The sequence below is a fragment of the Marmota marmota genome, unplaced genomic scaffold (assembly GCF_001458135.2).
Source record: "Marmota marmota marmota unplaced genomic scaffold, marMar, whole genome shotgun sequence".
Classification (NCBI taxonomy): Eukaryota; Metazoa; Chordata; class Mammalia; order Rodentia; family Sciuridae; genus Marmota; species Marmota marmota.
In genome coordinates this window covers 13,926,396-13,940,828 of record NW_026000185.1, presented here as the reverse complement: position 1 = coordinate 13,940,828, position 14,433 = coordinate 13,926,396, and the positions used below count along the sequence as shown (strand labels likewise).

The 14,433-nt window shown below is 50.0% G+C and overlaps 1 protein-coding gene across 1 annotated transcript; it reads left to right on the top strand.

Moving 5' to 3' along the window:
* Window positions 1-1,536: 1,536 nt before the first annotated feature.
* On the top strand, window positions 1,537-14,212 carry Gp2 (glycoprotein 2). Its single transcript, XM_015491562.2, has 11 exons — window positions 1,537-1,669; window positions 2,758-2,888; window positions 3,817-4,257; window positions 5,089-5,199; window positions 5,726-5,937; window positions 6,390-6,538; window positions 7,715-7,960; window positions 8,730-8,892; window positions 9,991-10,075; window positions 11,248-11,292; window positions 13,851-14,212. The coding sequence occupies exons 2-11, from the start codon at window positions 2,816-2,818 to the stop codon at window positions 13,907-13,909; spliced, it is 1,584 nt and encodes a 527-aa protein (XP_015347048.1). The 5' UTR covers window positions 1,537-1,669; window positions 2,758-2,815; the 3' UTR covers window positions 13,910-14,212.
* Window positions 14,213-14,433: the final 221 nt, after the last annotated feature.

Sequence of the window (14,433 nt, the reverse complement as noted above, 5' to 3'; positions counted from 1 at the left end):
AAGGGTAGATAATGCTGGTTAGATGGGAGACATAAATTTCCCGAGATCTGTTGCCCAGCATGGTGACTGCAGTCAATGACAATATATCGTGTTCTTGAAAAGTGACAGCAGACGTTTATGGGAATCTCACTACAGAAAATGAGAACCGCGTGAGGTAATGCATTTGTTACGGAGCTAAATTTAACCACCGCAGGGAGGTATCTGCTTCACAACCTCATGTGGAGCCTGACAGAAACGTGCACAGTTATCATCAACTTGAACCAACAAATACAACAAATCTTAAAAAAAAATAAATAAATAAAAGAGAAGCCAAGGGTGGCTGGTGGCCTTGGGCAGGGAGGAGTAGAAGGCAAATATTTTTATGTTAATGGGGAAGGGCCAAGGTCACAAGTTGTGGCCCTGGTTTTCTTGACGCAGGACGCAGAACACCTGTTAAGAATAGTGGGGTGTGGGGTGGTGATTGTCCCAGATGCCACTTTAGAGGCTGGAGAAGGTTCACACGGACCACTGGGGAGGCGGAGGGGGCACCTGGCCAGTCCCAGTGGGGTCGAGGGATATGCCGTGGCCCGGCTCTCTGAAGTTCCCCATTTGGGAGACAGTTCCCTATTTGTACCAGGAGTAGAGAAGCTGGCTTGTATCCAGATTGAGACTTCGCTGGAGGGTTGTTGCTGGGGTCAAGATCCCTGAACTTCTCCCTCCCGACAGCTTTGATTCCTTCCAGAGTCCCAAAGACATGGAGAAGAGGTACTGGCCATTTGCTCTCCAAAAGCCTGGACTCTTTTTTTATCTGCCCCATGATGTCCACCATGGCCTGGCAGCCAGGTCCAAGTGGGGGTTTAAAAAGTCCCAGATCCTCAACTGGGCACAGTGGTGCACACCTGTCGTCCCAGCGGCTCGGGAGGCTGAGGCAGGAGGATCTGCGAGTTCAAAGCCAGCCTCAGACAAAGCGAGGCCCTAAGCAACTCAGGGAGACCCTGTCTCTAAATAAAATACAAAATAGGGCTGGGGATGGGGCTCAGAGGTTGAGCGCCCCTGAGTTCAATCCCTGGTACCAAAAAAAAAAAAAAATCCCAGATTCCCTACTCAGTTTTGTACCCTCCAGTCTCAAGGGTAGCCCACACCACCTCCAAGCTGACTGCCGTCCAAGTGCCCCAAGGTGATTAGCTGGGGACGCAGGGTACGTTGGCACTCTACTGTGAGAACAAGTGTCTGTCTCATTTCTTTTCCTCTTTCCTTTGGGTATCCAACTTCCTTTTCTTTGGTGTTTGTTTTCTGGAAATAAATACCGCCCCAGCTTTGGGTGTCCATTGTGAGGATTAACGGGAGATGTCATGGTGCTGAAAACCTTGACAGCGCCCCGTGTGTTTTGCACTCAGTACACATCGCGATTGTTTGCAGAGAAGCAATTTGTGTGAAGGAAAAAAAATCGCTAGGAGGGATTACAGGGCAGAGAGGGCCAAGGAACTTTTTCTTGCCAACCTTTGTGCTGAGTTGCTTATCTTTCCCATGCTCATGAGCCCAGGGCACACCTGGGAATTAACTGCTGCCCTACCTGAGCACCAATCGTGGACAGCCACATGGGTGGGAAACCCTATTAAAGACCGCCCCAGCGGGCTGCGTTCTCACGGTGGGCCAGACAAGGGCCGAGGCTCCCGGTTCTCAGCCCAAGGTGAGTCCCGGCAAGTTTTTCTCCTAATCCAGGGGTGCTCCCACTTTCAACCTCTTAGACTTGTCAGGGTCCTTTGTTTCTGGAAGCTTCTAGAATCCAGCAAGGAGTTTGGACCAACTTAGCCACTGTCCAGAGCTCCAGGCTCACTCTGTGTCCAGCTCAACCGTGGTTCAGTCATCTACTGGCTGCTCCGAGCCTGCAGAAGCCACCGCTGCCCCAGACACCTCCACCAGGAAGATGGGTTTCCACGGGGATTGCCTCTCTGAGAGTCACGGTCCTGGGTGGTTCCCTGTCCCTGCTGTCTCGTGGTGTATTCAAAACAGGGCTCCCAGAAACAGATTTCTGTCTTCTTCTGAAGTCCTCCAGGGGTCGTGAGACGCTGTCCAGAGATTGACCTTCCAGGGAAAGAGTTTCCAGAGGAGTGAACGTCCTTGGGTGCTGTAGGCTTCCATACTACCTCGCCCCTCCTGTGTATTTATTCATTCTTCCGTTAAATCTTTCCTGGGCATCCTTGAGGGCCAGATTCTGTGCTAGGAGCAGGGAACATGGGGCTCAGTCTGACAAGGTCCCACCATCATGGAAATTGTGCTGAGGACGCTTCAGGGGACTCTCAGCAGGACCCCATGCCTGACTCTGAGGCAGGCCACCTTGACTTTTCCTGCAGACATTGCAACACTAGAATCCGCTCCCTCCCTCCGCTCTCAGAGAGAATTCCCCTCCACCTGGACGGGGACCACCTGACACCCTTCTAGGAAGTGCTGCAGCACCCACAGACCCGAAACTTGCCCTTGCTTTGCTTGCTGTCCACTTCACCCCCTCGGGGAGTCCCCTACTCCCGTTGTCTCACCCGCTTCTGCGAGTTCCACCTGCAGTTCTGCTTCTGAGAGCAGCGCATAAGCGAGCTACTGAACTTGCAGCCCGGGCGTGCATTTAATGCCCTCAGCTGGAAATGAGATCAAGAACGTGAGGGGCTTAGTCCAGGTGCTGTCCCACGGTCAGAGCTAAACTGATGCGAGTCCCCATCTTACCCCGGCACCTCAAAGGGAGCCCCTCTGTGGCTCTGATCCTGCGGACCTTTCATTCCCCAGAGCTGCATGGGGAGCCTGCACTCTGTGGAGTGAGTCACGCGCCTCGCCCTGCTGAAGGATGGCCGGCTCTGACCCCCTGTGGCTGGCCTTGGCCTCCTGCATCCTGACTCTGGCCTCTACAGCGCAGCAAGGTGAGTGCTCCGCTTATCTGGCGCCCAGAATGACCTGGGGTGTGATTAGAGATGTGCAGGAAAGGTAGTTGAGGTCAGCAAGAGGAACAGGCAGGTCCGGAGCAAAGACTCCAAGCTCCAAGTCAGGGAGACGGCGCCGAGAGAAAAGGGAATCGAGTCCCGGTGTGCCCAAGAGCCACAGTAGAACGTCCCCTGGAGGGGAAGGGGAAACACGCAGTGGGGGGAGACCGGGGGCTCTCTTAAACAGTCTACGATTTTACTGTGAGGGCAGCCTTCAGGGCGAAGACCCAAGCAACACGCCCAGGGTGCCAACGTGGGAAATCTCATTAGACTGTGTCAACTGATGGGGAGGAAAGTCTGCACTGTGGGAAGAGAAAAGTACATGTTAAAAAGAGGTGAATGGCACCGAGCTCATTTTTGTTTTAGAAAATAATATTACACACACACACACACACACACACACACACCTGTGCATGGGAAGAGAGTGAAGGGTATAGACAAATGCATGTATGATTACCTCTGGGAACAGGGTGGGCTTAGGACGGCTTCCCTTTTAGTCCACGTGCCTCGGAAGCCAGCATGGTGACAACTTTCACTTCTCCTTTATTCATTTTAATGATGTTTGGGGTTATTTTTCCCACATAAAGAGAGCTCAGGCAGGACTGCCACCTTGGGCCCCGCTGGGAAGCTCTTGGGAACTCTGGGTGGGGCGTGGCGGCTGACCCAGGGCAGTGGCCCATAATGTCCTGAATGACTGTTAAAGGTCACCCAAGGCCTCACTGAGTGTTCTGATTTCCAGGTGATGGACTTTGATGTTTAATTGATGGCTCCTGTGCCTGTCGGACTCGTTGGAGTTCTTAGAGTGTAGGGCTGGGGACAGAGACTGTGGAGTTGCTCGGTCCACCCAAGCACTTTGTCCCTTTCTCAGGTTACAGAGACCCCCGAGAAGCCAGTTCCTATGGGCTGGATTTGGCCTGTGGGGCCCCTGGCACCCCAGAGGCCGAGGTCTGTTTTGACCCCTGTGAGAATCACACGGTCCTGAATGACCCCTCCCGGAGCACCCTGAACACAGATGAACTCCAGCAATGCGACCTCAGTTTGAGAGGCTGGTATCGCTTTGTGGGCGAGGGAGGAGTGAGGATGCCCGAGACCTGTGTCCCAGTGTTCCGATGCCAGACAGCCGCTCCCATGTGGCTGAACGGGACCCACCCTGACCTTGGGGAGGGCATCGTCACCCACACTTCCTGTGCCCACTGGAGTGACAACTGTTGCCTCTGGTCGACTGAAGTGCAGGTGAAGGCCTGCCCGGGCGGGTACCACGTGTACCATTTGGAAGGCAGCCCCGACTGCAATCTGAGATTCTGCACAGGTGAGTGGCAGCTGTGGGTGGGGGGGCCCGTGAGATGCTCAGGCCCCAGCAGAACGAGGGGAGCTGGTCGGGAGGAGGCTGTGCCGAGCTCCCGCCAGCCCTTGCAGGATGCGAGTCCCCATGTTACCCTTGCACCCGTAGGAGAGCGCCTTCAGGTTGCCAGACAGTTCAACATTTCCATAAACTAGAACTTCCCTGTGGAGGGTGGGAGCTCCTGATTTAGAAATGCATATGAGCAAAATGTCAAGAACTCAGGCTCTTCCCTATCTGGGTTCCATTTGGGTGGTTTAAGTTACCTCTTAGAACCTCAGTTTCCTGGTCTGATTAGAAAAAAAAAATGGCTAATAGCAAAAATATCAGCAAACCTATGGTGCTCACAATGCGCTCGCCGCCATCCTCAGTATGAACTTGTTAAATCGTCCCACCAAATAGGTGCTATGTAGTTACCTGGATGAGGGCACAGAGAGGTCAAGCAACGCTCTTGACATCACAAATCTGGAATGTAGAAGAGCTGGGATTTGAACCAGGCCCTGTAGCCCTGGCATCCAGGACTTGACCTTCAGGGTGCCCTGACTCCCATGGGTACCTGAGAAAGTATTTAGAAGAGTGCGGTGGCCTGGAGTGAGCCTTCTGATAGAGCCGTAGGGCTGGCGCCTACTCTGCTGGATGGGGAATCAGGAGATCTCAGCCTGAGGTTGACCCTTCCACTAATACCTCACGCCCTTGGCCAAACTCCTGGGCCCCGGTGCGATGAGAGGGCTGGACTTGGGGGACCTCAGACCCACCCTGCATGGCCTCCTGATCCTCTTCCTTCCTGGCCCCATCTCCTAGACCCCTCCACTGTGGAAGACAGGTGTGAGCAGGCCTGCCGCCCGGAGGAGGAGTGCCTCCCTCAAAATGGCAGCTGGGTCTGCGTCTGCAGACAGGACCTCAATGGCTCTGGTGAGGCGCTCACTGGAAACGGTGACTGCTGTCCTGAGTGGATGGGGCAGGAGCAGGGGACTTTGGAGGTCATGACGAGGTGTGGACCAAAGTCGGGGGGGTATGGACTGAGATTGGGGAGATTCTGTCCATTTGCAAAGATGGGAGGGGGAGGGCTGGGACATATTCCATGTCAGCTGCTGGACCATGGCCAGGCTTGACCCTCGAGGGACAAAGTTACTGCACAAGAACTCTACATTCTGGTGATATGGCTCAGTGGTAGAGGGTTTGCCCAGCATGTGTGAGGCCCTTAGTTCAATCTCCAAGAATTACCAAAAAATAAAAAAATCTGCAAAGATGGGAGCTACATGCTGCATTCAGATATCAACAGTCTTCATGCTGGGAACGTGGTGGGTAGACTCCTGGGACAGGAAGCAGATAGTAGATGCTCAAGAAGCATTTGGTGGGCAGGGTGGCTTTGCACACGCTCCCTGCCCACTGCTTCTAGACCTCCGTCCACCTTACCTACCTCCTCGTGGCTTTGCAGATATTCAGAGTTTGCAGCCTCAGCTGGACTGTGGGGCCAGCGAGATCAAGGTGAAGGTAGACAAGTGCTTGTTGGGAGGCCTGGGTTTCGGGGAGAAGATCATCGCCTACCTCAAGGACCGGAGCTGCAGCAGCATCCTACAAACGGAGGATGGGAACTGGGTGTCTGTGACCAGTCCCGCTCAGGCCAGTGCCTGTGGGAACATTCTGGAGGTAAATGGTGTTCATGCCCTGGCTGCCAGATGGTGGGATGCAGGCCGAGGGGACCCGTCGTAGTGCTGAGAGATCCTGGGCCCCCAGAGTCATGCGTGAGATTAAACACGCTGGTCCACTAGAGCCTGAGGTTCATAGATGTGAGCTATGGTCAGGATGATTTTCATTAGGGTTCCTGAGGGAGGGAGGTACAAGGCACCAAGCCCACCAGGCCCTGACTCTTCCCTAGGGCCAGTTATTTATTGACGGTTCTGTTCTTAATCTGGCCTCCTCATTCCTCTTCCCATAAAGTTTTTGAGCCTCTGGAGGAGGAGGCCCCTTTACCTCCTGGAGGTCAGAAGACAGGGTGGCTTCCTGGCTGAGAACCCTCCCTCTGGTCTCAGATCTGAATTTGACCTTCTCTTGCACACATCCGCGGAAACATATATGTGGTTTTTGTTTTTATACCAAAGCGTAATGGAACCCATGCCCTCTACAAAAACACTCTCTCCTTGGCCACCGACTTCATCATCAGAGACGTCCTCGTCAACATCAACTTCCAGTGTGCTTACCCACTGGACATGAAGGTCAGCCTCCAGACTGCACTTCAGCCCATTGTGAGGTATGGCATGACCCTTGCCCTTTGACCCATAACCCTGACTTTGGTCCCTCTCCCTTCTAGCACAGTTCATGATGTCCACACAATGCCACTAACCCCTTTGGGGAACTCCTACTCATTCATTTCACAAAATGTGTTGATTGGACATTGGGGAATCCTCATCATGAACAGGGCACACATTGGATAGGTATTTCCTGGATATTAGAGATTATTTATTATGAAGCAATGTCGGGCTACGAAACTGCTTTTAAACACGCTTAGGAACAAAATGAGAGGACAGGTCCCTTCACCTTGAAGAAGGTCATTAAACAACTATGTCAACAGTTATTTACAAGTGAGATAAATGAAATGTAGGAAGAGCACAGGATGCTCCCAGAGCAGGAAACGGGGGTCCTGAACCTCATCTTGGCGGGATAGTGATGGGGGGCAGGGAAGGCTTTACTGTAGACTTGGGATTTAAACTGAGACTACCTTTGACTGGATAAACAGCATCCTTGTCCCACCAGAAGTAGAACCAAAGAGCAAGCTGCCTGAGATTCAATACAGGCCAAGCCGCTGTCTGCACCCGTGTGCCTGGAATAGGGCCTGTCCCATCAGGTCCTTAGCATTCCTAAGCTTACCGGGGGATTTTCTGAGCTGTCTAGAAATCCAGAGTGCCTGTCCCATTCCCTTATTAAATTCCTGGGCTCACAGAGGGGCAGGATCTGAAGGAGTGGAAAAATTCTGAGTTCAGCGGTTTTCATTTATATTGTGTGGAGGCCCATGGGTCACAGAGAATCAAAATGAAAGACACTTATCATGTTACAATGATGTTCAACGGAAGGTTGTGGGTGGAGGGAAGAGGTCTGAGGCTAGAAATCGTGAGTGAACAGAACTGGTCCTCAGCCCCATTCTCCAGGTGGTAAGATGGCACTGTGTGCTGACCCTTCTTCTGTGAGCAAGAGTCACGCAACCTACCAGGGCAATCAGTGGAAATCCCAGAGTCGGAGTTCTGTCTTCATCATTTTTAGTGCCTAGAAGCTAGTAAATGCTCAGTTTAAATGAAAGATTGAATAGTTCCTTTAGAGATACAAGATAAACCTTTGCCTCCATAATCTTACACAAGTATGGGGGTTGGTCTATGTTGTTCTCTCTGGTCAAAACCTGATGTTTCCACTCCTGTGGTTTTCCTTCTCTCAGTTCCCTGAACATCAGTGTGGATGGGGAGGGAGAGTTCACCGTCAGGATGGCCCTCTTCCAAGACCAGAACTACATGAATCCTTACGAAGGGGATATGGCTGTGCTGTCGGTGGAGTCCATACTCTATGTGGGCGCCATCTTGGAGAGAGGAGACACTTCCCGGTTCAACCTGTTGTTGAGGAACTGCTATGCCACACCCTCAAGTGACAAGGAAGACCCCGTGAAGTACTTCATCATCAGAAACAGGTACTGGGCAACTCAGCCTGGGATTATCTTTTGGCTTTAACAAAGTTTAGGGGGAAATATTAATCTCATTCCTGCTTGGCAGTTGTGTAAGTTGGTCTACCTCCTTGGGAAAAATTTGGCATTACATATTGTACAATACCCGCTGAGCCAAGAATCTCACTCCTGATAGTTTAGCCTAAAGTATTAATACGTAATAGGAGGGCAGGGTAAAGAAATGCCAGTGGTTTTCCATTTCAGTATGTTTGAAGATTTTGACAATAGGCTCGTTGTTCAAAAACAGTCTCATACAGATGTTAGCACTGATCAACATGAAAAATGATCTGAGAAGTACTGAGAGAAAGTCTCATTCGAACTGACAAAAACAAAGAAATATAAATATAAATATCTGCAGGTCATGATTCATAGTATCATCACTAGATAATGTTTTTCATCAAGCTTAGCTACGTGCCAGGCCCCGTGCGCAGCAGTGTACCTGGTAGTCTCATTAAGCACTCCCATCCACTCTATGAATATGACTGTCTCCATTTTGCAGTCAGGTTAAGAAATCTGCCCGGGACCATTTAGCTGGAAACTGGGGAAGGCTGGAATTTAAAACTATTCTCTTTCACTCCAGAGATTGGGCCCCAAATAATCTAAACCACAGAGGAATTGAAAGAGTCCAGGCTACCATGATGGCAGTCACTGTGTGTGTGTGTGTGTGTGTGTGTGTGTGAGGGTGCGCTTTAGTTTTCTCCAATGAAATCACACCTTTTTCCTTCTGCCCCTCCAGCTGCCCAAATGAACGTGACGCCACCATCCACGTGGCTGAGAACGGGGCATCCGCGGAAAGTCGGTTCTCGGTGCAGATGTTCATGTTTGCCGGGAACTATGACCTCGTTTTCCTGCATTGTGAGGTCCACCTCTGTGATTCCCTTAATGAGCAGTGCCAGCCTGTGAGTGTTCTCTTTGGATGGGGCTGGCACCCGACAGGCTCTCCATACCTACTTTTTAGATCTATGGAGGGAGGGATGAATGGAAGGGTGGATGAATGGGCAGATGGATGAGGGAAGAAGGTGGGCTGGATGGACGCCTGAAGAGACGGAAGGACAGATGGGTGGCTGGGTGCATGTGAGGGAGGGAGGCAGAGAGGAGGATGTACAGATGGACTCTGGGCACTTCTGATAGCTCATTCATAAGCACTTACTGGGTTCCCCAGAGGTGGAGCTGTTTTCTTTGGCATAAGACCTAATTTGAATGATGGTGATAATGCAGGTGAAGCATCCCTGCTCTGAAAATCTGAAGTTCAAAATGCTCTGAAATGCAAGACTTTTTGAGGGTCGACATGATGATCAGAATTTTGGGATTTTGGAACATGCAGGGTTTCATATTTTCAGATGATGGATGATCGACCGGTAAAGTGTGTGCAAATATTCCCAAGTCTAAAGAATGCCAAAATTGAAAAAAAAAATACCTCTGGACCCAAGCATTTTGGATTTTTCAGTGCTTCCTCTGTGTTGAGCTTCATGCTACAACTATTGCACACCTTATCAAATTTAGCACAACGGCTCTTTAAGGAGAGCTTTAAATTGACCTCATTGTATAGATAAAAAGACTCAGAGGAATCCTTTACCAAGAGCCACACATGGCTAGAGGGTATCGGAGCTGGAATGGACCCCAGCTGAGCTGTGGCTCTAGGGCCCCTGCCCTTACCCACATTGGCCACTGTCTGTGAGTAGCACTGACTGTGTCTACCTGTTGGCAGAGATAATTTTTTTTTTCATTTCAATCTTTCAAACCAGATATGTCCTATTTAATCATCCCAAAGAGAAGTCATTTGCCCCCAAATTATACAACTAAAAGAGAGCAGAGGTGAGATTCAAACCTGGATTTATTTGGTAGGACAGTGAGAATTCTCTGGTTTGAAAAAAGCAGAGCTTTAGAATTAGGGTGGGGGCCAGCTTCTGGGCCAGAGCCACCCATGGCAGGGAGTCTGGACAGGAACCAGGCATCAAATTAAATTTGGATCTAATGAGAGCTCTCTATCCTCACAGTCTTGTTCAAGAAATCAACTCCGCAGTGAAGTACCGGCCATTGACCTAGCCCGGGTTCTAGATTTGGGACCCATCTCTCGGAGAGGTAAGCGGCCTAGTCCTGATAACGAGGCCAGCAGGCCTGGTGCTGATAGTGCCTAGGGTCACCCACCCAACTACCCAGGGCTTTTCTGCCTTCTTGGTCGGGCCCCCACTGGTGGATCTGTCTTTCCGTGATACAGAATGACGTTGTCAATTGTGATGGTTCTCCTGTGTGCGAGAGTCCTGGCTAAGCTCTTGGCTTTCAACGATTTACTTAATCCACCCGTAACTGTGTGCATTTTACAGGTGAGAGGCCAAGGTTCAGAGAGAATCAGGAACTCACCTAAGAGCAACCTGCTCCTAGATGGTGGAAATGAGACCTGAGCCCAGCTCAGTCTGATCTCAGAGCATGTGGCCTTGGTCTTACTCCACCTGCTCCAGATCCCCATAACTCGGTCCCTTTGGGGTGAAGTCTAAGGTTCCTGCTTAGATGAAACTCTGTATTCTGGCTGTTTTCCAACATTCGGTTACAGTACTCTTGAGAAGGATATTAGGGGAACCTTTTTAACTGCTCCCCAAATTTTATCCATCCTACACATGGGTTCACAGTACTGTCATGGTTTTTTTTTAACCACCATAATGGAGGTGTCAAGAAATGCAAAAATAATGAAATCTTTTTTTTTTCCCTAAAGAAATTAAGATGTAGTAACATTAATAATTTTAATAATGATAATGATACATATTTGTTCCTGGCACCATGCCAAATACCTTTATAAAACGACACTCTGAATGCTCAAGTAAGCACTATTGCCACATCCACTCTCCACATGGGTAAGCAGAATCTGTCTCATGAAGGACACTCTGCCCCTTTCCTGAGCCCTCTGTCTGGTGCCTTCTGTGGTGCCCAGGATAACTGAGAGAGGAACTTCCACTCTGGAGTCAGACATCCTGGGGTTCCAATCCCAGATCTGCTACTGATGGGCAAGGTCAACTCTGCAAGTCCCTTAACATTGCTGAGTCTCAGTCTTCTCATCTGTCAAGAGGAGACGAGGACATTTTCCTCACAGAATCTGTCAGGAGGGTTAAGTTTATAGTGCATGAGATGCATTTAGAAAGGTGCCCACTGGATGTCTGCGGTTGTAGGGACCAGGTCAGGATTTGGAACAGCTGTGGTCACAGTACTGCAGTCACCCAGAGCATGACTGAGAGGTTCTTGCCCTCTGTTCCCGTTCACAGGTGCCCAGTCTCTTGGTGTCATGAATGGAACCCCTGGCACTACAGGTACATCATGTCCTCGTGTCTCTCCGGTGGCCTTCCCAACTCCCTCTCCTTCCCCTCTTCAATCTCGTCCCTTCTACATGCCATTTCCTGTGCTAGGGACTCTGCCTGCCACAATGGGCCAGAGCTGAGACTGGCTCCTCAGTCTAGCAGAGGAGACAGTCATTGGATGACAAATATTCAAGTGCCTACTGTGTGCCAGGCATTGTTCTAGACACTGAAATTATGGTGGTAAGTGAGACAGACTGGTGCGTGCCCTCGTAGAACTCATTACGTGAGAAACAGACAATAAAAAGTAAGCAAACGTTTATTTAGAAATAAAAAAAGATGATGGGACAGAAAGTCACTAGATGCCGAATGATGTTTAAATCAGATCGAAGCGTATTGCTGTCATACATAAGTGAAATCGGGAGGCAAGCAGTTCAAGGCAAGGAGATCGGCTCTTTCTAGCTCACTGCTCCAGCATCTTGAAGATGTGACTATCAGCTCCATGGTCCAAGATGGCAGCCGGAGCTCCCACCCTCCCGTCTAGAAATCCAGATGGAGAGAACATAGAAGAAGTTAATGAGTGTTGAGGCACATTCCTGGAAGCTGGCCCCATATAACTTTATTTGTATTCACTGACCAGGGCTTAGCCACATGGCCCCAGGGGGCCTGGTGACCATGTACCCAACCAATGATCAATGGTTTTATTACCAAAGTAGGAAGGAAGAGTGAATGTCGGAATGGATAAATGGTCAGAAGCACAATCGGAGAAAGTGATATTCAGTGGAATGAGAAATGGAAAGTGGGCAGATCTGGGGAGAATGGAATCCATAAGCAGAAGGGACATCAGTTCATTGCATCAATGAGGCTGGCACATAAGGAAGTTAATGGCAAGCTCGTAGAGAGTGCAGAAGGAGCACAGGGAGACTAATTCACTGTACTGGGAAAGGTCATGGAAGAATTTTATGGGGTTTTGATGAATGACTTGGAGTTCAACAAGCAGACAAATCAAAGAGGTTTATTTTGGACAAAATGGGAAGCACGTGTATTAGGATTTTGCTACTCCTCAAAATGACCTACCTTGTCAAACACAGTCCTGAAAAAGTTCCCTTCATCCTCAAGTCCTCAACTAGGCCGCTGTCTAAAAATTTTCTCGGGAAGTCCAAGATGGCCTCTTCATGCTTAATGCCAACATTCAGACAATACTAAGAAAAGAACTGTCCATGGGAGAGAGTGGATAGAGCTCTCTCAGGGACCTTGAGTCTCCTTCCGCTCTACCTGTCCTTCAGGTCAGCACAGGGCCTGGAACAGTGTGGCTTCCTAGGAGAGTCAGCTGAATTGTCTGATTTCTAGGGTGGACTGTTGGGAGCCTTCGGAAAGAGATCAATCTGATGTCAAGGCAGCAGACCACCACAAGAGGGCACTGTGGTTTTCATAGTTTTCTCTCTCCCACAGTCATTTCCTGATATTTTAGAATTAACAGTCCATCCATTTCATGTGTCATCGTTATAAACTGGCTGGAGATCATGGTAGCCCTCTCCCTTCTTCTAGGACGTCATCAGCAGGTTACTTTGAATTTTGGGGGGTGGGGAAATGTTGTAATTTGATAGTGTTGTGGAAGAGGGTGCACATGCGCCCTTAGGCTTTCAGAAAAAGGCAGCTATCATCCAGGATCCATGACCTTCCTTAACACTGAGTGTAATCAATGTGCAAAAAAGATTTGATCCCAGCTCTTCGGGTCTTAAGACTCTAATTTTTAAAACCAGCACTTATGTGGTATTTACCGTGTGCCATACAGTATTCTAAGTGCCAGATATGAATTTACTCATTTAAGTCTTACAAAACTCTGGCAAGGTGGTAGGTGCTACCAATATATCTGCTTTGCATACAGGAAAACTCAGGCACAGAGAGGTTGACTACCTTGCCTAGGACTGCCCAGCTAAAGATTCTAAACTAAGTAGTCAGGTCTCAGAGGCATTGCTTTGTGCCTTTCTGACTCTTCAGTATTAGTCAGTATAAGTCATGATGGCTGCTATAACAAACAATCCCAAATCCTCTGTGCCTTTACACAACAGTACAATTTCCCACTAAATTGTTGAAGTGGGGTGCAGTCCTATTCTGTGTGGTCATTAGGAACTCTGGTTCCTTCTGGTAACTTCTGGCAGCTCCATCATTTCCTATGATTCTATCCTTCATCTTCCACAACTGATCCCTAGCATGGTGGATGAGAGAGCATGCAGGATCATGTTGGAGATTTTCAGAACCTGGCCTATAGAGATGGCATAAATGACTTCCAGACACATGTCATCGGCCAGATTTAGTCACATCGTGCTACCTACTTGCAAAAGAACCTGGGAAAAATTTGCCTTCTTGTGTTCCCAGAAGAAAATGGGGAGAGTGGTTGGTGGTTAGATAGCTGTGCCTCCACCACAGGGGTCCCAGGGGCCGTGACCCACACCAGACATGGAGGACGTTCTGCCTTCCCCATCCCGTGTGGCACATGGCAAGGAGGCCAGGGCACATCGGCTGCTGAGTTCCCAAGCCCAGTACTTGACTTTCATGTCTCTGTGTTCCAGGGTTCCTGGTGGCCTGGCCCACGCTCCTCCTGCCTGTCCTCCTGGCCTGGCTGTTCTGATAGCCCGGCTGGACATCTGGCCTTAGAGTCCATGCTGTTCCCTCCGGCAGTGGCTCCCATTCACCCTTCCTGAGTGGGTCCCTTGCACCTCACGCAGAAGTTTTGGCGTTAACAGACTCAAGGCCAGGCCTGGCTTGGGAAGTAGAAGAGCTTTCCTGGACTCTGACACTGTCACACCTGTGTGTCCCCTTTGTCTCCTAGTGGGGACCCTGTCGGCCTGTCCTGGGCTGGCTTTCTCGTTTTCTCCTTTACTCTTGGAACCCTGAAAGCAAACTTCCTGGAGTAAAGACTGTGGCTCCAGGCTTTTCCGGGAGTGTAGCACATGTTGGTTGCTGTGGGGGGCGGGGTGGGGGTGAGTCTGGAGAAGACCAGTTAGGATTTACCTAGTGGCCTGGNCCACTGGAGCCAGCCTGCTAGGGCAGGCCTCAGACGAGTGGGGCTGTTTCTTGGACAGACATCCACCAAGGCCCTGAGGATGGTGGCTTCTAAAAGTTACTGGGAGGAACGGTTCCTATTTCCCAGTG